The sequence below is a fragment of the Athene noctua genome, chromosome 16 (genome assembly GCF_965140245.1).
Source record: "Athene noctua chromosome 16, bAthNoc1.hap1.1, whole genome shotgun sequence".
In the NCBI taxonomy this organism is placed as follows: domain Eukaryota; kingdom Metazoa; phylum Chordata; class Aves; order Strigiformes; family Strigidae; genus Athene; species Athene noctua.
In genome coordinates this window covers 9,728,546-9,752,964 of record NC_134052.1, presented here as the reverse complement: position 1 = coordinate 9,752,964, position 24,419 = coordinate 9,728,546, and the positions used below count along the sequence as shown (strand labels likewise).

The 24,419-nt window shown below is 37.5% G+C and overlaps 1 protein-coding gene across 1 annotated transcript in view; it reads left to right on the top strand.

Moving 5' to 3' along the window:
- The window catches only part of ZNF217 (zinc finger protein 217), a 28,532-nt gene extending 4,950 nt beyond the window's left edge, over nucleotides 1-23,582 (top strand). Inside the window, exons 2-6 of the mRNA XM_074920442.1 lie at nucleotides 9,746-11,512; nucleotides 13,744-13,869; nucleotides 14,749-16,341; nucleotides 20,074-20,202; nucleotides 21,489-23,582. Coding sequence (XP_074776543.1) covers nucleotides 10,138-11,512; nucleotides 13,744-13,869; nucleotides 14,749-16,341; nucleotides 20,074-20,183 — 3,204 coding nt within the window. The 5' untranslated portion in view covers nucleotides 9,746-10,137 and the 3' untranslated portion in view covers nucleotides 20,184-20,202; nucleotides 21,489-23,582. The remainder of the gene's footprint in view (nucleotides 1-9,745; nucleotides 11,513-13,743; nucleotides 13,870-14,748; nucleotides 16,342-20,073; nucleotides 20,203-21,488) is intronic.
- Nucleotides 23,583-24,419: the final 837 nt, after the last annotated feature.

Sequence of the window (24,419 nt, the reverse complement as noted above, 5' to 3'; positions counted from 1 at the left end):
TTAAGGGGGGCAGCAAGTTAAGTGGTATGACAAGAACAGACTTTCCGTTTCAAAGTAAAACAACATACATGCTGGGAAAAATGAGTTACAAGTCAAACATATAAGTGACACTTGTTTTGAAATACAATGTCTTTGAGTTCATTGCAGAAGATGGAATTGGTTATCAGACTGCCTTGAGAATTTCAAAAGAAAGTACAAGAGGAAATGTGGTTAGAATATGCAGGAAAATCTATGTAGATCGGTGGAACTTAAAGATTTGAGCAGAAACCTATCCAGCTATCAGTGAATAATTGACTGGATAGAGATTTTTCTATGTGCTAAAGATTTTATGTAACTAAAAGTATCAAAGTCTGAGTTTGTTTATGCGCAATGGGTACGCTTGCATTTTTCAGTGTAATAAAGCGAGTGCAGTTTGCCTCTGACATAAACTACGTGAAGGCCCTTGTATTGTGCTTATACTTTATCATGATAGTTTGGAATTGTTTGGGTGAAATCCTTGGGATTGTGTCAGTCCCCTCTCTCTTTTGGTAGATGGGTAGGAAGAAGCAAATTAGATGTAATCCAGACTATGATGTCTATGAAGTCCATTGTAAGGTGGTCCAGAGAAGCAACAATTTCTATTTGTTTGTTTCTAACCATTTTTCCTTATGCTAGTAAAGTTTGTATATAAAAATGCCTGTCTTAAAAGTCAGTTTCTCGTGGATGCTGACTCCCCTTGCTAAGGACAGTTTGGCACTGTGAAGCCCAGTATGTCAGACTATGTCATCGCATATATCCCTCCAGTCCGCTAGTTTGAGATAATGTAATGCTCGACAATTAAAAGATTCAGTCTCATCAGTCTTGTGTGGGGCTCTGGAAGATCTCCCACCTGCATGGAAGAAAGGAGGCAGCTATTTGAAGTGTCTATTTCTAGCACTTTTCTATTTTAGTACCTTCAGATGCTAGTCCAGAGGATGACTTAAGTATCTGTCTTTCTTTCCCTTGCACTGTGTACCCTTTTCCATCAATCAGGACTGATTTTTGCAAATACATAATTGTGGACGTGTTTGAAAGTGATGACTTCAAAGTGCTTTGCGGAGAGGAGGGATAAGAAGTTGCTGCTTTTTTTTTTTTTTTTTTTTTCCCAAGGTACAGGGGTTTGAGCTGTGTTGGATAAGAGTTAGAATCAGAGTTGAAATCAGGTGAGAGCATGAGGGAAGATTAATGACCTTAACAAAGTGAACTCTTTGGAAGTGACTACTTCTCTGAAATCCAAGAATAGTAAAAGAATCCCTTTTCCTGTTATTTCACCTATGCTGCCCAAAGGGATGTAACTTGCCTATAATTGCCACGGAGGAACTCCTGGCTCTTGAGTAATAAGGAATTAGGTCTAATTTGGTAAACTCTGTATTTACCACTTCTTTGTAGTTGTGGCTGCTGGAGAGACCGAACAACCTTCTGTCAAGAAGTGAAAAGTCAAATTTGCTTTTAAGGTCTCTGAAAATACCTTCTTTCAAATGAAAACCAAGACTAAACATATAAGGCAGTCTATGTAAGGTGAGACTGACTCAACAGTAAAAATGCATCACTCCACCAGGAGAGTCTTTACCTGCTGTGGAGAGAACAATAAACTGTTTTGTAAGGTAAGGGGTCATTGCCAGTTTAAGTGCATGTAACTTCTTGATTTAATGAAGTTGCATCATCTTATAGCAGTGGTGAAATGTGTCCCAGACTTATTTAAAATAGGATCACTCTTGTGTCTTTCAGCCTTTCTACAACAGGTATTGGCCACTTATTGGTTTTGTGGTTCCTGAGAAATTCTCTCCTAATCAGAGGGGAAAAAAGGGAAAAAATCTGGCTGTTAGAGCAGTCCTTCTGAACTTTAAAAGTCAATACTTATTTGTAGCACTTCCTCCTTTAATGCCAAGAATTAGTCTCTTTTATATTTGCTCTTGCTCAGTGGAGGAAAAACATGTGCAAAATGATGCAAGCTTATATGTTCTCTGCTTTAAAAGGAATAATTACATCTTTTGATAGAAGAGGCATTCAGTTCACTGAGGAGACACATTCAGCTCATCCATCCACTGCCAAAACACTGTTAGACATATAGCCTTAAAGAAAAAGGGACTCCACAGGAAAAGGTTTTTTAGAGAAAGGATATCCTTTGTTTCTATTAGTATAGATGTCTGAAATGGGGGGAGGGAGTTTTCCTAATATTGTTCATTATTAACTACTAGTTATTTTCCACTGGTGATTAAAATCCTGTTTGCTAGACTTTGGGGGAAAATGGCTTGCATGTATGTCTGTTTTATCTGACTACAAAAGAGCTTTCAACACAATCTTTCTAAAGTGTTTGTGGAAGAATGCCTGGATAATAACATTCTTGTGTTCTGGTGTATATGTCTCTATTTCTTCAGTTCTGTTTTTATGAAATGTCTGAGTATTATTGCATTGAAAGGCTCTGCAGTGTTGTTAGAAGGGACTGTAACTGAGAAAAACAGAGTAGCCTCTCTTAGGATAGAAAGATAAGCCATGAAAACCCCCTAAGAGTTTGAGTTTAGGATAACTTTGAAAACTTCAAGCCTGAAGGATGAAGACTAACAAGGGGACTTAAGTTTGCAAATTTAGGGAGTGGAAATTCCAATTTGGGGTCATCTTTTATGTTCTCTTTTCAACCTGAACGTCTTCAGTCTTCATTTTGATCTTTCCTGCAACTGAAACAAACAACTCTCTTCCTCCCCTTCCTCCCCCTAAATCTCCATTTCCTTTAAAAGTACTCATGTTAGTTCTTCATCAGACTGAACTGTTAACAAACTATTTAAAAAACATTTTTGTACTTGAACACTTGGTATAAAAACCTAAGTGTAGATGAGAAAGTGTTAGGTGTACTCACGTGCTCCTCCATTAACAAAGAAATACACTGAAAAGTTGTGTTAAAATGATATACTGATAAAAGATAGAAAGGAGTAGCTCTTCCCTTCCCTAGAAAGCAATAGAATGCACAGTAATGAAGAGTAAGTTATTGACTTCATGTAGTGTTATGAAGAAAAGCTGGCTCTTCTGCTATTCTGCAAAATAATGTTTTATCTGTGCTGACTTTTATAGCTTTCCAGTGTTTTAAGTCATAAGCAGATGGACAGTGGCACTTTCAGAAAAAAGGTCACAGTCTATGCAGCAAACAGTGTGTTGTCTTCCCGAGATTTAGGGACTATCCTTCCCTCAAATTGGGATAGGAAAGACATTTCTATCTAATGAAGGATAATACTTCATTGTGTGAGGTGTGACTTGTATGCGTTCCTTCTTAAATGGAGAGAGGAAGTTATGTGGTTGCCATAAAACTCTAATACCTGTGGAGACAAACTTGCAATTTCATGCTGTGGCTGTTTGGAAATCTGACCAATATTTTGGAGCAATTGGTAAATTAGAACCTCACAATAACACTTTGCTTCACTTTCTGACTTAAACCTAAGAGACTATGAAGGCCACAGCACACCAGTACTGCTGGTACAATGGAGCCGTTGTCACTGATGGGTTCTGCAAACACACACAACCTGTAGGGCACCTATAGGACACTATAGGTGCTATCTTGAACTTGGAGCTCTTGAATATTGTTAGCAGCTACTTAGGGATGGTATTTCTGCTTAATATCCTGTGTGTGTGTACTAGGTGTGGTGCAACTGTCTTAAGTTTATGCAATTATATATATATATGTATTAAAGAAATGCTCTTAAGTAAGCTAAGTTCAGCCTCAGCTCAGGCTTTTCTTTGAGAATTTGAAGTTGTACTTATTTATGCATGAGCTTCTCTGCCTATGATCAATATCATACCTGAATATAGATGTGCCCAGACAAAATAGAGAATATCCATAAGGCAGCTTTTATTTGTGGTCTTCATGAGGAAAAAGTGATGTTAACTGGTAGATTTTATTTATGTTCATTAGATAGAACTGGAACAACTATTCTGAAAAAGCAAAACTTTTGTATTGAAATAAGAGGTGTTTAAATAATTGTGGTTTCCACTAAGCAATCAGCAGTATGAAATCTATTTCATTAACAATGCCCAAAGAGCAACAACCTGTTCTGAGGTATAAACATACCGAGAGAAAAGAATGTTCCACGTAAATGACTCTTAATATCCTAAAACTTTTTGAAACATGAGGAAAACTGAAGATTTTTCTTAAAGTGAAATTGAGAGTTACATGGGAGTTTCTTGAGTCAATTAGGCACAGTAAAAATTCAGGTAGTTAATCTGCAGCAGCTTGTTCTCTGATGGGTTTTTGGGTGTGGGTTTCTTGTTCGTTGCTGGCACTGGATTATGTAGGATTTGAAACCTCATGGAACCTTTTTAGGATAGTGAAAGAAGCTCTGATCATCTGTTAAACAGCAATAGCTTTGCTACTGGCCTTTTGTTTAATGATCTGCAAACAGGTTGTTGAGGTAGTTATGTCCCGGTACATATCTTCTAGTACACAGAAAAGTAACTAAGTATCATACTTAGCTGTAACTCTTAGTTTTCTCACTTCTGTTTTTAAGAAAGTGTTGCAGCAACTAGGTTAACTTCTGTAATTGTTCCAGTTTGCTTTTTACAGTTTAACAATAGTTTTGTTAGCATAGAAATAGCAAGGGATAAGTTGTTGTTGGGTTTTTTTCTTTTTTTTTTTTTTTTTTTTCCCCTGATACTAGCTATGCAACTTATTCCCAGTGCTCTGTAGTGTTTAAAATGGGAAATTCAGTGGTTAGACTTTGCTATTCTCTAGAAGGTGTGTCTAGAGTTTTTATTACATATTCAGGAAAATTTTGAAATGCAGGAAGTAGAAATGCAATAAAATTACTACTGATAGGTCATTTCCCAGAGAAATCTTTGAGACTGTAATATGTCATCTTTGGTTGTGTAATTTAATAAAAATAAATTAAACTTCTCTACAGGCACTTAATTAAAATTTTCTCTGTTTTAATAATCCATTTACATGCAGCAGCTTTTTGGTGTGGTTCTTGGGTTGTGTGGCAAGTGCAATGAAAACAAGATGTTCTCATCTGTCCAGTTCAATCTTTATTTATATATGTTTTGTGGTGTTTATAGGTATTGCTGCAAACCTGTTGAAATATTTGACTAAAGGCCATATAGCCAAATATGACTCGGTTGTGAACTAAAGCTTGCTAAATGCTCAGGCTCTGCACTGTTGGAAGAAAAAAGTACAATAGATAGCATCCTGCAGTTGGGATGAATTTGCTGCTTCTGGACAGACCACTCCAGGAGATGTCCAGGTGTGCTGAGCAAGGCAGGTTCCTTCTGCCCTGCTCATTCACCTCAAGGCAATTGCAGCAACCACTGGCACATGTAGGCCCTGGACTCTGGTGTGAGATCCATGTTGACTTTTACAAATGGATAGGGGAGCCAGAAGTCAAGATTTCCTGACTGACTTTATTGTGAGGAGGGATAGTCATTCTTTGTTTTCAACCTTGAGTTGATCTGTAGCGAATTTATCACCCTTCAGCTATTGGAAGGAAGGCTTTCCTGTTTTGTTCTGTTCCTTTGCTTAATATCTCTGACTGATACTGGTGTCATGTCTGTTCTGTCTTCTGAAAGTGAAAGACAACAGAAGAAACCCCAGGTACTGCATATTTTTGAACTAACATACAGACCTTCAGCCACAAATAGTTACAATGCTTGTCAAAACTGCAGGTTTTCCACTTTCCCAAGGAAGCAGTAGTACAGCATTAAGACAACTCTTAGCAGTTTTGTTGCTGCTTACAGGGTTTTGAATAACAGGAATGTAATTAATCAGCATTTTGGTCCTCAAATCCAAGGCATCTTCCCTAGGAAGAAAGGTTTTGTTAATAATGGATAAAATCCTGGTGTAGATATTTGGTTTGTAGTTTTAGCATGTGTTAGCTTGTCTAAACAGTAAGAGCATAAAATCATGCCTGCTTGTAAAAGCCATATATTTAATCAGAGCAAAGTATGTAATCATCAGATAGATACAAAAATAATACTACTAGAGGCAGAAGGTGAGCTAAAAAGCTCTAGTCTTGTCTTCTCAGTTTAAATATAGTTCTGGCTAGTTGCATCTGCAGTTTTCTTCAGAAATGCTACCTGCAATTTTTTTTTTCAGTCTATAGGTACTATCTCTTGTATATGATAGTATATCCAAGAGCAATAGTTGCCTGAGCTGCAAACAGGCATTTCAGATTCCTAAAACAGGAATATCTTGCTCTGCTTTGCAATGCTGCCTAGAGGATGAGCTGTGGCCAGTTCTTCAAAAGTGTTCAGAGCCTCCCATTAAAAACAGTGAAAGCTTGAAAAGCATTCAGCAGCTAACACAGCTTGGTGGAGGTGTGTAAAATGCTTTGAAGAGCCATAGAAGAGGTCTCCGAAGGGCTTGTTCAAACCTATTGATACCCAATACAGTTTGGATCCAAACTCCTCTCATGAGGAGTTACATGCTCTGTATTTTTATGTGCAGTTGTGAGGACAGGTTTGGCTTTTCAGACAGCTGAGATAAGATTGAAACAGACCCGTTTTCAAAGGGTTTACCGGAGAAAATGTTATTGCTTGAGGTGGATTTTTCACCCATCAGTGATCAACCTAGGGCCTAATAAATCTTGAAGCATATGTCTTTCACAAAATGTTTGTATTATCCTAGGTTAGGTTTGAGTAGAACTGTGTGTGGCAGTCTGTGTTACAAGGATGTCTCTCCTACCCTCATCTCGTCCCAGAATGGATAAGAATTGCCTGTGGATTTCTGCTGGTTTTCATCTCTTCTTTCTACAGTGACTTAATTTTGGCTGCTCTGTTGTGTACCTGTTGTAATTCCACGAAGTGGGGAGCGTAATAAAGCGTAATCAGCTTTTTCTGTATTTGTAGACACTAGCAAGGAAATCGTTGATGACAAATCTCAGCAATTCACTACGTGGGACTTTAGGCATTGGTGTTTGACTCTGACTTCATACCCCAGAAATGCCTCTGGCCTTTTTGTAGGATGATTCTTATACCTGCTCCTGCAGAGTGCTTACCTGTGACTCTGAAAGTAAATGCATTAAACTCTTCAAGGTTGTTCAATTTTTTTATCTTGCCTGGATTATAGGTGTTCAGTTGATGTTAATTTTTGGTTTGCAAATAAATTGTTTTCGGGTGGATAGTTACCATTTAAGCACATGAGCTTTGCTGCAGCATGTTTTCCTGCTGTGTAAAAAATACCTCTTAAAACTGCAGTGGAAATAGAGCAAAATGACAAGTTTAAACATGAAGTAAAACATGCTAACCAGCACCCTTTGATATGTTTTTCCTTATGTTTTACAAAGGGGAAAGCTTTTTGAATACTTCAGCTTCAAACTTTTGTTACAGCTTCTTCACTTGCATATAGAGGGTGAGTTGAAAGCCAGAAAGTCAAAACTGAATGGGGAAGGTAGAAAGGCAGAAGCAAAGGCTGCAATAGAAGCAATGGAGAAGTGTCACACCATAGACTGAACCTGCCTATTGGAAAAGATGTTTGAGTCATTATGCAGAGAGGAAGTGTTAATCATGGCAGTGAGAAAACTAAATGGGGATGAAAAACAGAGTTAGAAAAGAGACTTTGGCTGCAGAAAATCCAGGTTCCATCACCATCAACCTGTCAGCCAGTGGCTTGTTCCCTCTTACACTCTACCCTACGCCCCCCAAGATCCCTCCATTCGTGTTTAACTTAGCATATGATAAATCTTTTGCCCAGGCCTGAAACAAGTTTGGTTTAAAAAAAGCTAGAAGCTTCTTTGTATCAGGTCTGATAATTGTCTAGACCTGGATTAGAGGACTGGACAATGAAAGCACTAAGGTCTAGAGATACAGAAAAAAAATGAAAGACAAGTAACTGGCAACAATAATTTTATTCTGTTTTGGCATTCTGGTGTGGGGTTTTTTACCCATCTTCATTAGGCTCTGGGATCTTGCTGTCTGTATGATGGTGGAAAAGTAGTTGCTAGCTTTTCAAATTAAAGCCAAAGAGTATTCTCAGGGCAAGGCTGTAGTGCAGAAAGTGGATAAAGTGTTTTGAGGTGTTGGATCTGTGACTCCTAGCAAGCAATGTGTTGTCCTGTTTCCTTTCCCAGGTGGTTATCTTGCCTGGGCTTGACTGTTCTGTGGTAGGTGAAGGTATCCAATATAGTTGAAGGCACCATATCAAACCTTGGGTCTATAGATAAATGCCTTTTCACTTCAGGTGGATTTAAAGGTCCTGTGTTAACCTCCCATGGCTGTTATACTGGCTCTGCCAGCAGGTGGCCTTACAGGACCCTCATCTGCAAACATGTTTGGGCCACTGAACTGGCTGATTTCTACTGAAATGGTTTAAGATTCAGTGGCTTAAAACCACCTTTTTCTGGCCAACTAACATTGATCAGAAAAGGCTGGAGAAGGTATCCTCAGCTGCATAGATAACCACATCTTTACATGCTGCAACTACTTGTCATGGGAATATCTGGAGCCTGAACTTATTACAGGGTTGTGTTTGAATTTTTACCCTTTGACTGAAATGAAGCCAAATGTTTCAGTTTTTTTTCAAAATAAAAGCAAGGCAGAGGTGGAAGTTGAGATGAATTTTAAAACCCTACTTTGCCTGTACGGTCTTCTGCTTTAGGAGCTGTAGAGCATATTGTGTTTTCAGGCATATTAATTCAAGTAATGTGAATCACTGGCCAGCTGTCTTTTATGAAATAATTTGCAAAAGTTTGACGTTTGAGTCAAATTTTAATGCGTTCTTTTCATTAAATATTCATGTATTTGGAAATGTGCCTTATCTCTGAATGATTCCTCTTCAGTTTATATGATCTTGTATTAGTTTGATAGACTTATCCTTTATCCAAAAATACGATCAAGCAGAGTCCTCAACGTCACAATACTATAATTTGCCAGCTCAGAGTGGTGGCCATTAATTGCTGCTAGCAGACATTAAATCTCTAAGTCTATAAAAGTTACAAATTGGAGTTGTGATTAACTTTATTATAACTCTTTATAATCGGGTGGAATCTTAAACCTTCCCCTTTGAGTATAATCAATATAGCAAACTTTTTGTTGCATGTAATTTGAAATTAGAAGCATTTCCTGTTTAAATGTAATAGTTACCCTCTTGGATGATTTAAATACTAAACTACTGTTCAAGAAACAGTGTCATTAGTTTATTTCAAACTTTGAGATGATCCCATTGTACTAGCCTAAGATTGTCACAGAGATTGTAAATCTGTGGATGGTAGTAAAAGCTTTGAGTAGTGGTATTAGTGAATAGTTCTTAAAACAAAGATTTGTACTGATGTTTACTGTGTACCAGAACTAGAAAGTTAATTCTAAGCTGTATAGTCTTGATAAAAAAGTCTTTTGCTCAGTGGCCTTTAGAGAACAAAGAAGTAAAGGTTTACTGTCCCTGTAAACACTGGTTTCACAGGTTTGAGGAAAGGTTACTTTGGCTCGCTGCATTTACTTGTTATGAATTCAGTAGTATATGTACTGAAATATGGTTTTAGCAGCTTTATGTAACTGGATAAGAGTAAATTTAGAATAGATAGTAGAAAAAGTATTGCTTTTATATAGTAAATACAGAAGCCCAGGTAATGGAACACAGGGATGTTCAAGACCATATTATTTCAACTGCAGTAGGTTTAAAAGTGACCAGAGTCCCTCACTGACTATTTACTAAAAGTGTTCAAAAGCATTCGATAGTTCTCTAGCCCTAATGTTTTCATTATTTGGGAGACAATGCTTTTTCTTTGAAAAGTCTGACAATTTTCTCTCTTTCCAGGTGCTGGAGTACTTTGTGGCACTGAACTTGTCCTTGAGTGTATTTTACCCAATGCAACTATTTGAAGAGTTTGTACAAGAAACTAAGTGCAACTGACTGTTTCTACAGACTTGAAGAATCAGAATAAATAGTTCAAAAAAGCCCTCATTCTGTCACTGAGAGAACAACCGGTGGATATACTTGCAGTGATGTGTGAACACAGATAAAATTGAAAAAGAAGTAATTTTTTGCTTGTGAAAAAAATATTTTTCCTGGCAGAGATTTTTTAGCTTAGCAGACTTGTAAGCACATGTTGGAGAACTTCAGAAGTGTCCTTACTGTGATTAGTGAGCATCCCCAAAGAACTGAAACCTTACATTAAAACACGTAATAGGGAACAGAACGTAGGAAACATGCCAACTCAGCCTCTCTTGGCATACATGGATGGACCGGATGGAATAGCCAGTACCGTTGGTGCACAGATGGAGAATAACGATGCCTCAATGACAATAAAAGGAACAAACACAATTTCTTACAAAAGCTTGCAAGAAAAGTTTCTCATGCAAGCTGAGGGATGCATGCCTCTGGACTGCATGTTTTGTGATGAGACTTTTAAACATCCTGAAGAACTTGGTAAGCATGTTTTAACCCAGCATAGGCCAACTCTTTGTGAACCAGCTGTCCTGCGTGTTGAAGCAGAATATCTTAGTCCTCTAGATAAATGTCGAGTAAGAACAAACATGTCTTCATCAAACAATGAAAATGACAGTGAAGACCTTAGCTGTAAAGTTTGTGGACAAGCATTTGATGAGGCTTTTGATGTTGAGGCGCACATGAAAAAGCATAAAGACTCTTTTACCTATTGGTGTAATGTATGTGGAAGAAGATTTAAAGAGCCATGGTTCCTCAAAAATCATATGAGAACACACACTGGAAAGCCTGGTTCTAGAAACAAGCACCAACAGAGTTCTGAAATGCCCATAACAATAAATGAGGTGGTGCAGGAGCATGTAACTGAAAATGTAACGTCACCTTACAAAATTTGTATGGTTTGTGGTTTCCTATTTCTCAATAAAGAGACTCTAATTGAGCACAGTAAAGTGCACACCAAAGAATCAGTACCAACTGGTGAATCTAATGCAGAAGAAATGTCTCAGAAAGAGGAATTTTTTCGATTATTGAATTTAAGACCAAACGTGGCTCCAGAAAATGACAAATCACAAAAACCTGTGAAATGGATACCTGAACTAGATCCTTTCACCACATACCAAGCATGGCAGCTGGCTACCAAAGGTAAAGTTGCAGTTGGCCATGGCCTAATTAAAGAACGAGGGCATGAAGTAATTACAGACAATGATGATTCATCTTCTGATAAAGAAGAACTTGGTGAAATTTGGAATGCAAATAAAGGTAGCCATGCTGAAACTACAGGGAAGTCAAAAGTAAATAAAAACAGCGGATATACAGGGAATGGTAGCTTATCCCAAGACAAATTGAAACATCCCACTGGTGAAGTGCCTTCTATGGAGATGGATTCTAAATTGTCCCAGAACAAAGAGAAACCAACACACTGTTCAGAGTGTGGCAAAGCCTTCAGAACATACCACCAGCTAGTCCTTCATTCCAGAGTACATAAGAGAGACAGGCGGACTGATGGAGAGACTTCAGCTGCTTCAAGGACATACTGTGCTGATATAATCACAAGTCTGGATGAAAATGGAGCAGAACGAATAGAAGGAGGCTCTGAAGATGGATCTGAAGATGGGCTTACAGAAACACTTAATTTAGGTGAGTAGCATTTTGAGCACGTTAGTTTGAAATAGATGTTTCTGTATTGTTTAGGAACTCTTCAGAGCCAAAGAATGCATCTTGTCTTTCTCGGTTATGTTTTCAAAACTTGGCCAGAGATAGGAAATGTTATGGTGGGGGAAGAGGAAAAGAGAAAAATGAAAGATGGGTTCTGACACCACCGTTTGGAGATCTTTGAAGTTGTGTTGGGCCTTCTTGCAGTTATGATTTGGGTTACTGGAATCATTTAAACACTTTAAATAATCAGTCTGGGAAAAGTCACTGTTTGCTTACCTCTTTCTCCCTTTCTTCCTTTCTTTTTGATAACTGAATAGCAACATTCTTTAGTTTTACTGGATGCTTCTGAGTGTTGCATATCCCTTCTTGTCCAGCACGTTTTTACAAACATTTCTGAAGAAATCATTGCAGTTTCACTTTTTTCCACTGCATGTTGCAAGAAAGTGCAGAAAATGTCCAGTGCTTGATACCAGCAGTTGTTAAGATCCTGAGAAGTAAAGAATAATTCCAAACTTTTTCTGTCAAACTGCAGGTTCTATGTTTCTTTTGAATGGTATGTCACTTGAAAACCTAAATGTCAGAGCCAAAAATTTTAAATTAGTTGTGTGAGGACATGCATGCAGGCTATTAATATGTGGATGTCATGTATGTAAGGAAGCATATATTTAACTCCTCTTCCTTGAAGGGTTGCCAGCAGCTCTCTTTGTCAGAATAGATGGGCTCAATCTGTATGTTACCCAGGATTAATTCTGCATCTCACAGTGTCTTAGAAAAACAAGTGATACTGAATGATTCCTTAATTGAAAAAGATTGCATGTCTGGGGACACAAAGGAATAGCAGTGTCTTCTAGCGAGCTAATCTAGCACTCGTCTGTGTGACATGCTTTGAGTCTGCATTTAAAGAGCAGACACTTGCATAATCTCAGGAAAAGACACAACGTACAGAATGTCCTGGCACACACAACTGACTTTTCCATTTCTGGTAATGTGCAGCCTTTTATTTTGCCTCCAGTAACAAAGGAATGGAATTATTACCTAATGTTAACTTGCTTGTTTTGTTTCTCAGTGTCTTATCCTAAACTACAACAGCTTTCATTGTGAGATGCTGAGTCACGCTTACTGAGACATTATCTGTTTGTTTAAAACAGCTATGGTTTGTCTTAGCCATAGTTTAGCCATACTTAGCATTTTCAGTATAGAAGCTTTCCAACATGTAGGAACTTCACAGAACCTATTTAAGCTATTATGTATCTAATGTCTTAGTCAAGCAGAACATCTCCTTCCTTCTCACTGTAGCTTTCTAGTCAGCTTTGACTTGGATAGTTTACTGAAGTTGTCTTGACGTTTTTTTTTTTCTAATTCAACCGCCAGAGAGCATGTTAATTTGAATATAGTGTGTTGTATGTAAGCTTTCTTCCCCTTCTTGTTAGATATTATGCTGTACTTGCTGCCCTCCAGTGGTAACTACCGCTGCTTACACTTGAGTGGAGCTAGTTTTTATAATTTGTTCCTTGAATACAAGTTTCACAGAACTAGTAACCCCTGTCACTTTCTTACTCCCAAATTTTTGTCAGAGCGTAAGCATTAATGCTTCTAATGAAACAATATTACTCATTAAATCTTAAGGATGTTGTTATACAGGCACAACACTCCATTCATTAACAGAGAAATAATAACAATATTGTAAATTAATACGAAAATCCATCTTTCTCCTCACCTTCCTTCCCCAAACACCTTCCTGTGTTTTGCCATGGTGTTCAGAGCAAGTTTACAGTCTGTATTGTCATGCTCACGCTAAGTCAATAAAATAATAAATAAAAAAAATTTTAAATTAAAAAAATTCTTTACTTAAAGAATACAGTTTATAACCTGTGTGAATTTTTGAGATGGGCCATTCTCTGTCAAGTTCCTGTAAAGTTGTCTTTTTTTTCTTTGAGACCTAGTTTTGCATCTTGTTTGTTCTCTGGGTCGTCTTTGTTAGAGTCACTAACTGCAGTGTTACTTTACACAGAAACCTTTTAAACTCTCTCACTCTTTGATTGCTAAGTGTGCAGCAGTACAGAACAAAGGATGCTCATAGATGGTAGGAGTTGACAACAATTTATCATTCTGTGCTTTTCTTTAAAAAAGACAGTTAAGATAGTTACTTAGTTTTAAATGAGACTCCAAATTTGCATTTGCTCTTCATAATATAGCTATATTTTCTCCCAAAGATAAAAATGAAGATGCTTTGGAAAGAGCAAAAGTTAAAAACCTTGGAGCCTCCAGAGAATGCAGCTATTGTGGAAAGTATTTTCGCTCAAATTATTACCTCAATATTCATCTCAGAACTCATACAGGTAAATGGGCTTTGCCTTTGTGGGAGGGGAAGGAAGTCTGCTGAATCCAGTTTGGATGGAATGTTTGGTTTTGCTTAAGAAAAAACAGAAGTTGCCCTCAAAATTATTGATATTAAGAACAAAGTTTTCTCTAATGCTAAAAAAGAAATTTAAATAATTCCAACTGAAATTTTTTAGGAATAATTATTGGCATAAGTGTAAATCTTTTTGATTAGGACTAAATTACATTAAGTACTGTTAAGAACACAGTATATTTTAAAACTTGAATTAGTTTAATTCTTTCTGGTTTTAGCAGTCTAGCAAAAAGTTTTGGGTTTTGTGTCGTTTTTTAAATTTGTTTTTAAAAAAGCCTATTTCCCAAGTACTAAGTTGATTGTCTGCCAATTGCTGCTACCTGGGAAAAAGCCGTGTCTGTCTATCAGTTCAACTTTTTGTTTTCCATAACCAGGCAAACTCTTCCTACTCCTGTTAATGTATGTCCCTGTTTCTTTTGAAACAGCTCTATTTATAGATGAACTGTAACATTTGTGTTATTGAATAGCATGCTTGTGGTATGATCAAGGGCTACAAATTGTTGGAGTTGACCCACAGTTATACTTCTTGCTTATCTTTGCCAAACATATTGTCAGCTACCATCTCCATACATAGCCAGCGTGTGGAAAATATCTTCATCATAGCCAGAAGATGTCACTGTAGTTAGTAAAAGCAGTGAGATGTAGTTGTTTAAATGATTTAGATGAGTTTGGGAATTTCGAGTATGTGGAAGGGGAAAGAAAAATCTGTTTTACTGTTCTGCAGTCTACATTATTCCCTTGTATTTAATTGTATTCAGGATTTCAAATTGTATCAAACTTATTTCCTGATAAAACTGTGTTTCAGGTGAAAAACCATACAAATGTGAATTCTGTGATTATGCAGCAGCACAGAAGACTTCACTGAGGTATCATTTAGAGAGGCATCACAAGGACAAGCAAGCTGATAGCACAGCAGACGTGAAAAGTGACAGCAAAGTTTCATTACAGTGTCAGGAGATGGAGCTCTTGCTGGTTGCTGATGGTGCTCAAGAAACCAAAAATTTGAAGAAGCTTTTTGATTGTGCCAAAGATGTTGGGGGCTTCCCACCTACCAAGCAGCAAAAGGAGGTTCTGTTCTTGAACAATGCAATAGGCAGCACAGTCCTTTCAAAAACAAAAAACAATTCTAGGGAATTGAATAAAGGTTCCATTTGTAACAATTCAAATCAAATACACAAGAATGTGTCCACTCCTTACCTGGAAAAACTAAAGGCTGAGAAGGAAACAAAGGAAACTCAGCCCAGTGTTCTTCATAAAAGAGAAAGGAAGGCTTCTGTGGCATCGGAGGAAGATGATGTCCAGTATGTTTGTGCTTTAAGGGATGGAAAAAATGTGAATGATGTGCAAGAGTGCACTAAAAACTACAAACGCAAACCTGTGGTGGATTCTCAAGAAAAGCCCTTGAACTTATGTATTAAGTCTTCACAAGAACGTTTGGTGGCTTCAGCTAGAGGCCTGCCAACACCTGTCACCTGTCCATTTTGTCCTTATGACTCACTTCACCCAGAAGTCCTAATGGTGCACCAGAAACTGATACACAAATACAATCCTGACACCGTTAACAAAAATGTCTGTAGAAACAAGGGTGTAGCTAAAGCCAGACGCACTGGATGTCCTCCAGCTCTGCTTGGTAAAGATGTGCTTCCTTTGTCTTTTGATAATAAAAAACGTAAGACTTCCCCATCTACGCAGCAAAAAATGGTGCAAACCGGGAAAGCTAAACAATGTCACCCTCCACAGAACAAAGTCCCTGTCTTTTCAGTGACTGACTCAAGCAGCACAGCCCCAAGTAACCTCAAGTTTCTCAAACAGCAAAGTAATGTTGGCTCTCAGGCAAATAACTATAGACAACCTCAGCAAGAAATGCACTCCAGTTCCAGTATCTCTCCAGTATCAGACAGAGTAAAAAGATCTGAATCTAAAGTAAAAGCTCTAACTGTCCCAGTGTCTCAGTCTGGTCTAGTAAGCAGCAGTATGAATGGGCCTCTTGACTCTCACCTAAATGAATCTGCCTGGTCTTGTCAACGAGGAAGAGAGTATATTTGTAGTAAATCTGTGAGCAACATAAATCTAGACTATGGTGAAACATCTTCTAAACGAATGAAACCTAATGTGTTAGCTATTGAACATAATGACTCTCCAATGGATACTTACAGAAGATACGAAATGAGCAGATTTCGTGTTGCAAACAGATATGCAAATCTGCTACCTCAGGAATGTGCTCGCACCAAACCTGCATCCTCTGTTTTGCCAGCCAAACAAGGGCTTCTGAATTCAGACGATGTCGAACCTCCTAATGTATTGACTGTTCTCAAACCTTATGAGCCATATAGCTCTGGATCACTTTACAGTTCGGGTGGATCTAGCAATGGCCAAGTAACCAGCTCTGCGGTAGAAGGTACAGTATCTCCTTCCTAGTTAAATGTCTTGCACCATTACAAAGGAGGGTAAATGAAATATAAATGAGTGCATACCCACCTTGAAACAGAGAAAATAAAGCTGTACTTAGCATTTCACCAAGCTCAGTCAATGCTTGGATTTTAAACTTAAAATCCAGGTTCAGCAAACTCCTGGCTTGGGGAATTAGGCATGGAAGGTCTGAATTTTAAAGAGGGGTTTTAAGTTCCTCAAGTTTCCTCCTCCCCCCTGCCATGGGTCTCTGATAGCAAACATCTATTGTTTGCTCATCAGAGCACTCCAGACATGCTAGCTAATCCTGGATATGGAATGAGCCTTTCTGCTTAATATACAAGAAGTCTTGAACCATCTGGAATATTAATAAAACCTCTTACAAAAAAAAAAAGAGCTGTCATGAGCAATTGTTCCCTTCTATTGCAGAAAGGGATGTATTACAAATCATTAAACTATGATTTAAATCTTATACCTCTGTTCTTCAATGGGTTTTTATGATGTTTAGCAGGAACAGAATACTTTGTTAAACCAAGACAACATACTTCTGCTGTTCTAATTATGGTGTCTCATTGCACTAAATAGTAATGCTGTGTGGAAAATTCTGGGCCTAGCAGAGATAAATGTTTTGTGATGTATTTTGAAAACTTTGGTACTTCTAAGAAATACGTGGTTTGTGTGTTTTGTTCATAGTGTTTTCAAAATTTAGCAGGAGGCCAAGATTAAAAGGTGCTAGGTGATAATTAAGCAGTTGTCTGACTATTTGTAGAAGATGGTATTTATGACTTTGAGCTGAGGTCAGTATGGATTTAGCTATAAATATAGGACTTTGAGTTTTGAGATTAAGAATCTATTATAAAAACGAGTAATGTGTGTGCGCTGTGTAGTCTTAAAGTCTCTGCTAACTTCTTAAGCTCTGAATACTCCCATTATCTAGAAGTAGTAAGATCATTCTTCAGGAGTAGTCTGGGTTCATAACAAGCAGGGGGTGTGTTACCTTAGGTCAGAGTGAACTGCAAAATACTAAATCTGCATTTAGTTATGTGGCAAAAAAATGTATTAACTCTGTTCTGGTTCTTGTTTGCTTGTTTTAAAGTTGTGGGCTTCATAAATATTCAGGCTTGCTAGTGGGTTATGGAAGGATGAAGGAAAGCGTTACAGTTCTATTTCCAGTTGGGGTAGGGAGTGGATAAAGGAAAAGCCAGCATTGCAGTTGACTCAGTTGAAATGATTGTGAAATGGAGTTAATTCTCAGTTTCATGAATAGCATTGTCTGTGTACCATGAATTGCTATGAGGAATGTAAAATGGGCACTAGATTATGCACAGAATGCAGAGGGATGGGCAGAAGGACAAATGTTGTTGCTGTCTTTTGATTCCTAGTGATCTGAGAGAATGAAATACAGGTTTTTTTCTGAGCACAGAAGTCATTCATGCAGTTGTGGAATTTACAGTGCTTTGCAAGACTTTTTTAAAAAAAACCTAATGGTTGATAGCTGCTAAGAACAATGTGTGATTTCAACATTTAGTGCAGGACATAGGTTTCATCCTTAAGGACAGTCAATTTGCACTGACTGAGGACTTGTGCTTTGTGACGTTGCTATCTGTTGAGCAGATAGAACATTCACGATTTTGAGAGAATGCTCTTGATGTTGTATACAACCCTGTTAATTTTCATGAAAACAGGAAGGGGAAAGTTACGTCTTGCAGCTTCAACCAGCTAGACAAGTAGTTTGTACCCTGAGGACCAGGTGATGGGCAGTGTCTTGCTGCTTTCCAGCATTAGTGTGCATTGGGGATAGGGAAATTCTCTTATTTTGCCAGTAGTTTCAGTGAGGTTAGCCTCTTGAAGTAGCAGTTGATGCAATACTATTTTTAAACAATTACTTCATTGGAATCCACCTTGTTCTTCTTTTGAAAGCTCCACCTGTCTGCCAGAAAAAAATCTCAGTGGTAGGCTTTTCTTCCTCTTCTTTGGTACAAGCCTGGAGACAGTAGCATGTAGTAAAGAACTTTCTACTGTTTCTTGTTATTTACAGCTCTCAAAACTATGGCTGCATCTAATTTGACAGTATTGTTGTCATGGAAATGAAGATTTCATTGTTAGTTACACAGTGCTGTCTCAGGACAAGAAAAACAACTTTTTATGGCTGTTACCTACATTGGAAAGCCTTGTGAAACAAGACCCCCTCTATGGGTTTTCTTAGCAACTTCAGTAAAAGCTCAGTGCAATAAAATGTAGGTTTTTACGGTTAATTTCCTAGGTTTCTAACCATTCTGCCTAGAAGTACCCAACACAAACCTTGATAGTTGTCTGAGAGGGTAGAGGGTGGCAGACAGGCAAACTTCTCAGAGTACTGATGTGGGTGGAGACAGTGAACATGAGTTTCTGCGAATTCTTTTTTTGTTGAAAAGCTGAAGTACAACTGTTTGTCTATGAGTTGCAACTCCTCAGAGATGTATTTTATAAGATGCCATATGTAAAGTACTGCAGGTGTAGACCTGCAGGTTTCTGCAGTCTTTTTATTGAACTCTGGTGATATTATAAAACATGATGTCAAACCCTTTTTTTAAGGGCCTGTGTGCCTTGTGGCAACATTATTTAGGTCCTATGAACATGTTATGTCGCATGTTAAATGCTGGATCAAGTTGTCATGAGAATATGTTCCACTTGGCAAACTTGATTAAAGCATGATGCCTTCCGTTATTGCTTGTAAGCTCTGCCATTCTGTGTTGCCCCGAAGAGACAGAAACATTCTGAAACCACTCAGTTTGTGTTATTTTCAAATTAGTTGCCTTTGCAATGGCAACATGCTATCAAGGATAACCTGTTGGCTGATTGATCTGGCAGAGGCTGCAAATTAAAGACAATTGCTCATGACACACTTCAATGGCTTTGTAGATTCTGTTGAAATATTAATTTAGCTTTGCCATTTTAATTTAATTAAAGCTTGCTAGGTTTTTTCAATGCTGCATTTAAAGCTTTCATGGAATATGGATGGCAGTTGGGCTTTTTGTATCCTGTGGGAGTAATGATGATTGACTTTTTTTCCTTAATTTTATGAAGTGTTTTTGACTGCTTGCTTAAGCTAATAAGACTTAATATGGAACAGGCATTGATTTCACATATATAAATTTGAATTAATGGTCTCTGATAAACATGAAATTACCTCTATACTAGGCTGAAAATTGCTTAACAAAGGTCTTCAAGTAAATGTATATTAACACTTTAAAGTGTCACAATTGCCTATAATCTGTGATGGCAATAATGTAGTATACCTGTTTCTTCTTAAATATTCGTATTTAAAAATTCAGTTTTCAAACAAATACAGAAGCTGGATATGTAGGCATGCTGTAGAACATACTGCAGCACTTTAACCTTCTTAACTCACGCAGCAGACTTCACTTTAAGCAAAGAAATTTCTTTCTTGCAAATGAGCAAAATCTGGAGAGATGGATGTTGTGTGTATACAGTTTAGAACAAAATTGTTAAATGCTTTTCATTCTCTTTGCATCTGGATACTGAATTTCATATAATCTTTTAATCAAACTAGGAATATCTATTGTCTTGGGCCCTGCTCGTGAGATGATTTGAGGTTAGCATCTCTGGTGTGCTGGGATTCTGGGTGCTGACATAGACCTTACAACTGAATGTCTGACCAATTAGATTAGCAGGAAATAATTCCAACTCCTCTCAATATATTTTTTTTTTTTTTCCCCAGGAAAGAGATCAATGTCATACCAACACTTATCTGGCAGTGTGCTACAAAAGCGAAGTTACGAAAGTTTCATTGGTAATGCACACTTCCGACCAAGTGACAAGAAGAATTGACCATTTACTTCAAGAAATGGTAAACTAGCCTTCTGAACTAATTGTTACTTAAATGTTGCATTATGTACTCATAGCATCAAAGGTTGCTGCATAGCACGATGAGACATTATGAAAGTCTGAACCAGAACAGCTGAAAATACAAACTCCCCCTCTCACAAACCAACCGAATACTGGTATATCAGCATTAGTTATTTTGAATAGTGGTAATGGCTTGCATAGGTACATAAGTATTCCTTTTCTAAAAGAAATGGAAGGCTAACAATGGAGAAATATATTAATTAGTTACAATGCCAGTGGGAAGTGTTCAACAAAAGGGCTCTCCCCTTAAGTCAGTACTTGAGGGTGGGGGAACATTGTGTGGAAAACTAGAAATGAGAGGAAGTGCCTGTTATCACAGCTCATGAATCCTATGAGAGGTTATGTTGGTTAGTCCTTCCTGAAAATGTAGACATTAGTCATTTTACAACTTCTGAAGATTGTGAGGATTACCTCAAACAACAAGACTCTTTTTGGTGGATTATTTCATAGAGAAGTAAGGGTTTCCTGATAGCTCCTTGACAGTTTATCTTTGTGTACCAAAGATGTTATTCCAAATAGTTTTTCTTTTGTTTGAGGGGTGGGTGTAGCCTCTTAGGGAAACAGGTCAAGTGAAAAGAATTAGCCTGGTGTTCTGAATTCCCATGCTTCATCTCTGCAGTTCTGTAGCTGTATCTCAGAACTGAACAGCCCCATTGTGTTTGCAACATTCTTAGCTGCTAAGGAGATAAGTATTCTATAAGACTATAAATAAATACATCTGTATGCTTTTTTCAAACCCAGAGCTACAGATAATTTTTCTCATTCAAATTTAAGGAGATATGTCTTGAATGCTATAGTGTGTGCTGGTCCAGGTGCTGTTCTATGGAAAGATGCTTACATATCTGGGAAGCAGAGCTATCTGACATCTAGTTGACAGCTTTTAAAATACTTTGCTTTATTTCTTGATATTATTCTAATCTTACTGCTTTTATTGTTCCCCTACTAAGCATGTTTTTGTGTAGTTCTGCTTTTTTAAGCTAACTCAGTTTCCTGCTTGTATTTCTTCTTGGGGCTTGAGTATCTTCAAAAGTAGACTTGATTGCCAGCTTTTTATTTGTCAAATAGAAGACACAGACCTTATATTGTAATATCAGTTTCTAAATACACTCATGCAAGGGTGTGGTAGAAATTGCCTTCATGTTTTAAGGATACTCCTCACAACAAAAAAAAGTGTTGTACTATCATAAAGTTGTATACCAAAACTTTTCTTTTTCTATTTCCCCCTAGGTCTACGGAGACAAGTACATGTTTTATGGAGTTATACCTGCAGTTTATCTTTGAGGAAAAATGGTGAAAGCTACTGAACTAAGCTGTGATTGTACTGTATAAGAAAAACACTACAGTTTTATAATACTGGTTCTGTTAACATTTTGTACCAAATAGCCATAAACAGTAGTCTAAAAAGTTATGAAGGTGTGTGGAGAATGTATATCTTGACATTGACTTTTGAGTATTTTTCATTAGAATTAATTGACCAAATATTAGGTAGGAATTATATTTTTACATACTTGAGCGCTGCTGAAGAGTTTCTCTTTGAAAGAATATATAATCGTTGCACCTCAGGTAAATTGTAAATATACTGAAGTTGAAATCCTGTTGGCTTAATGCTCCTTTTTCATAAAGTTGAAAGTTTCTCATCTGTGTTTTTTTTTTTTCTGTTCAACTATGTTAGGTTTTTTAAAACAACTTCCAAATAAACTGTCTGAAACTGTCCAGTTTATAAATGTTGTGAACATCAAAGCAACGGTGCTGACATAATGCTGATCTGCCTTGTGTATGTTAGGACCATAATATGTTGGAGGGATCCATTTCCCTGGGTTGTTTCCAGCATATTTTTTAATGCAAAGATGAGGCAATACTTGACATTTTGGATTTCTGTGTGGCGTTCCTGAAATACGGTTGGGTTCTTCTCATGGCATTGGTTGCCGTTCTTCAGAGAAGCCTCTTAAACATCTCCACCAACATACAAACTTAAAAAAATACCTAGGATTTGCATGAGAAACGATACTAATCTAAATGTTTCAAATGTTTAGTTTTGTACTAAACTCAATACAGCTACATTTAGACGAAAACTACTTTGCACCTTTGTCCAAACTGTAAAGTCACAAACAGACCTGCCAATATGAATATGGGATCTACAGACTTCAAAAGGGATGTGGCTATGGTGTAGCCTGCCAGACTGTGCTTGGAAGCTTCTTGATGTCGAGTTCTAGCATCTACTGGGTGTTTAAAATAAGTGAGAAATAACTTGTAAATGGGAGAATATCTCCTTTTATTTTTTTGTGAAGACGACAAGAGTTTTTTCTAATGCACATGCAGTTTAATTTTTGTAAAGGGAAGATGGCCAGTTACCAGCCAGTAAAGCAGAATTGCATATTTTGACTTGTGTTCCTAGTTGCCTCTCATAAAACCTGTAGCTAAGAGTTAATTTCTTCTGTACCTGGCTTTGACTTCCATATATTTTAGTAAAACAAAAAATGAAAAATTTTGCACTGTTCATTTTGCGCTCTTCCCTCATACAGCAAATGTAAAATAGCAAGACCTAGAAACTCTTGTTTTTTCATTATGCAACTTGAGATGTTCCAGTTGTATGTCTTAGTTCCTGTATATGGGACCTATTTTTAATGTCTCTGTAAACTGGCGATGTAATGAAGTGCTGTGTATCAGGAAATTGTACACTATTTACCTTTTTTCCTGTTCATAAGCTGAGCCATATGTACATAATCTAGATTTTTGTTTTCCTAGTTTTGCACTTTTATAGCCTATTTTTTGAAGATGAATTCACATGGAAAATGGTTAATCTATTTTTTTGCGTGATCTTTCAATGAGTCTTATAGAATGCATGCTGTAACTGTCATCTGTGTACCTTATGGGGTTCTGTGATTAAAATATACAGGGCTGGTTTTTAAGATGTTTCAGCAAACAGACCTAAGACTTGTTTTTAATCTCCGTTCGTGTGGTACAGTTTCCCTCAAGGCTTTTTTTAGTAGGTGTCTTGGGGTTGGAATGAAAAAATGGACATGAAGACTATTTCATGGCAGCACAGCCCTGTACTTCAAAATACACTTTGCCCATCAGTATTAACTATTGGGATACTACTGGTTTGTATGTTTCTTTGGAAATAACAGTGCATATATAGAGGTACAAATTGTTGATTTTTTTTTTTTTAATGTATTTATTTCATTCCATTTTGTCTTATTTTAATTGTCGAAACCGGAAGTTGTCAAGCAGTAGGCACACGTTACTCATTTAATTTATAATGTATTTCACTTTAGTTGAGTATATTATTACATGTGGATGTAAATATAGACTCGGTGTTTTGCAAAACTGGTTTCTGTGTCTTGCTTTTAAAGCTTAAAATGAGTTGCCTGGAATTTTGTATTAATTTGACCTTTCGTTGTACTTGCACTGCTGGGGGAGGGGGAAGAAGGAGAACCTGCCACCAGCCAAAACCAAATTCATGCCCTGTTCAGTTGCTTATATGAAAATACTGAGTCACTTCCCAAAAAATCAGTCTGTGAAGCTTAACAGAAAAACTCTTAAAATAAGAAAAATAAGAAGAAACCCTTTGTTTCTCTCTTTCAGTTATTTTCCTTCAAGAAAGGAAATTGAGTTATTGTAGGCATTTTCTGTGGTCATAAAGTTATGAGAGGAACATGTAGGGTGGGTTTTTTTTTTTTGGTGAGGTTTCAGAATTTTACAAATACATTATGAAAATCTTCTAGGTCCGCTGTGTTCTTGGAACTTGACTGTGGTGTCAGAGCTTGCCACCACCTCTGACCATATCCCTGAACTAGATTCTGAGTGTGGAAGGCACCTAGAAAAGACTTGTCAAAGGCAACTCCTCTTTGAGAGAAAGGGAGGTCATCAGCTGGGATCCCTAATATAAATCAACTGCACTTAGGGGCACTTATGAGTGACCACAGCCTCATTGACATCACAGATTAAGCTTCTGGTTCCTGTGCTAGGCTGGCACATGATAAGGTTTGTAGAAGTAGGGTAGACCAGTTTCTTGATTGAAGCAAAAGCAGTGCTGTTGGGGAGGATAAAAGCTTCTAAGTGTGGCTGCTTAAGAACAAAATGATGGGGAGTGTGCATCTGTCATTTCCATTGGAAATAAGTTCTTACAGAGCCTGTGGGGCACACAGGAGAGTCTTA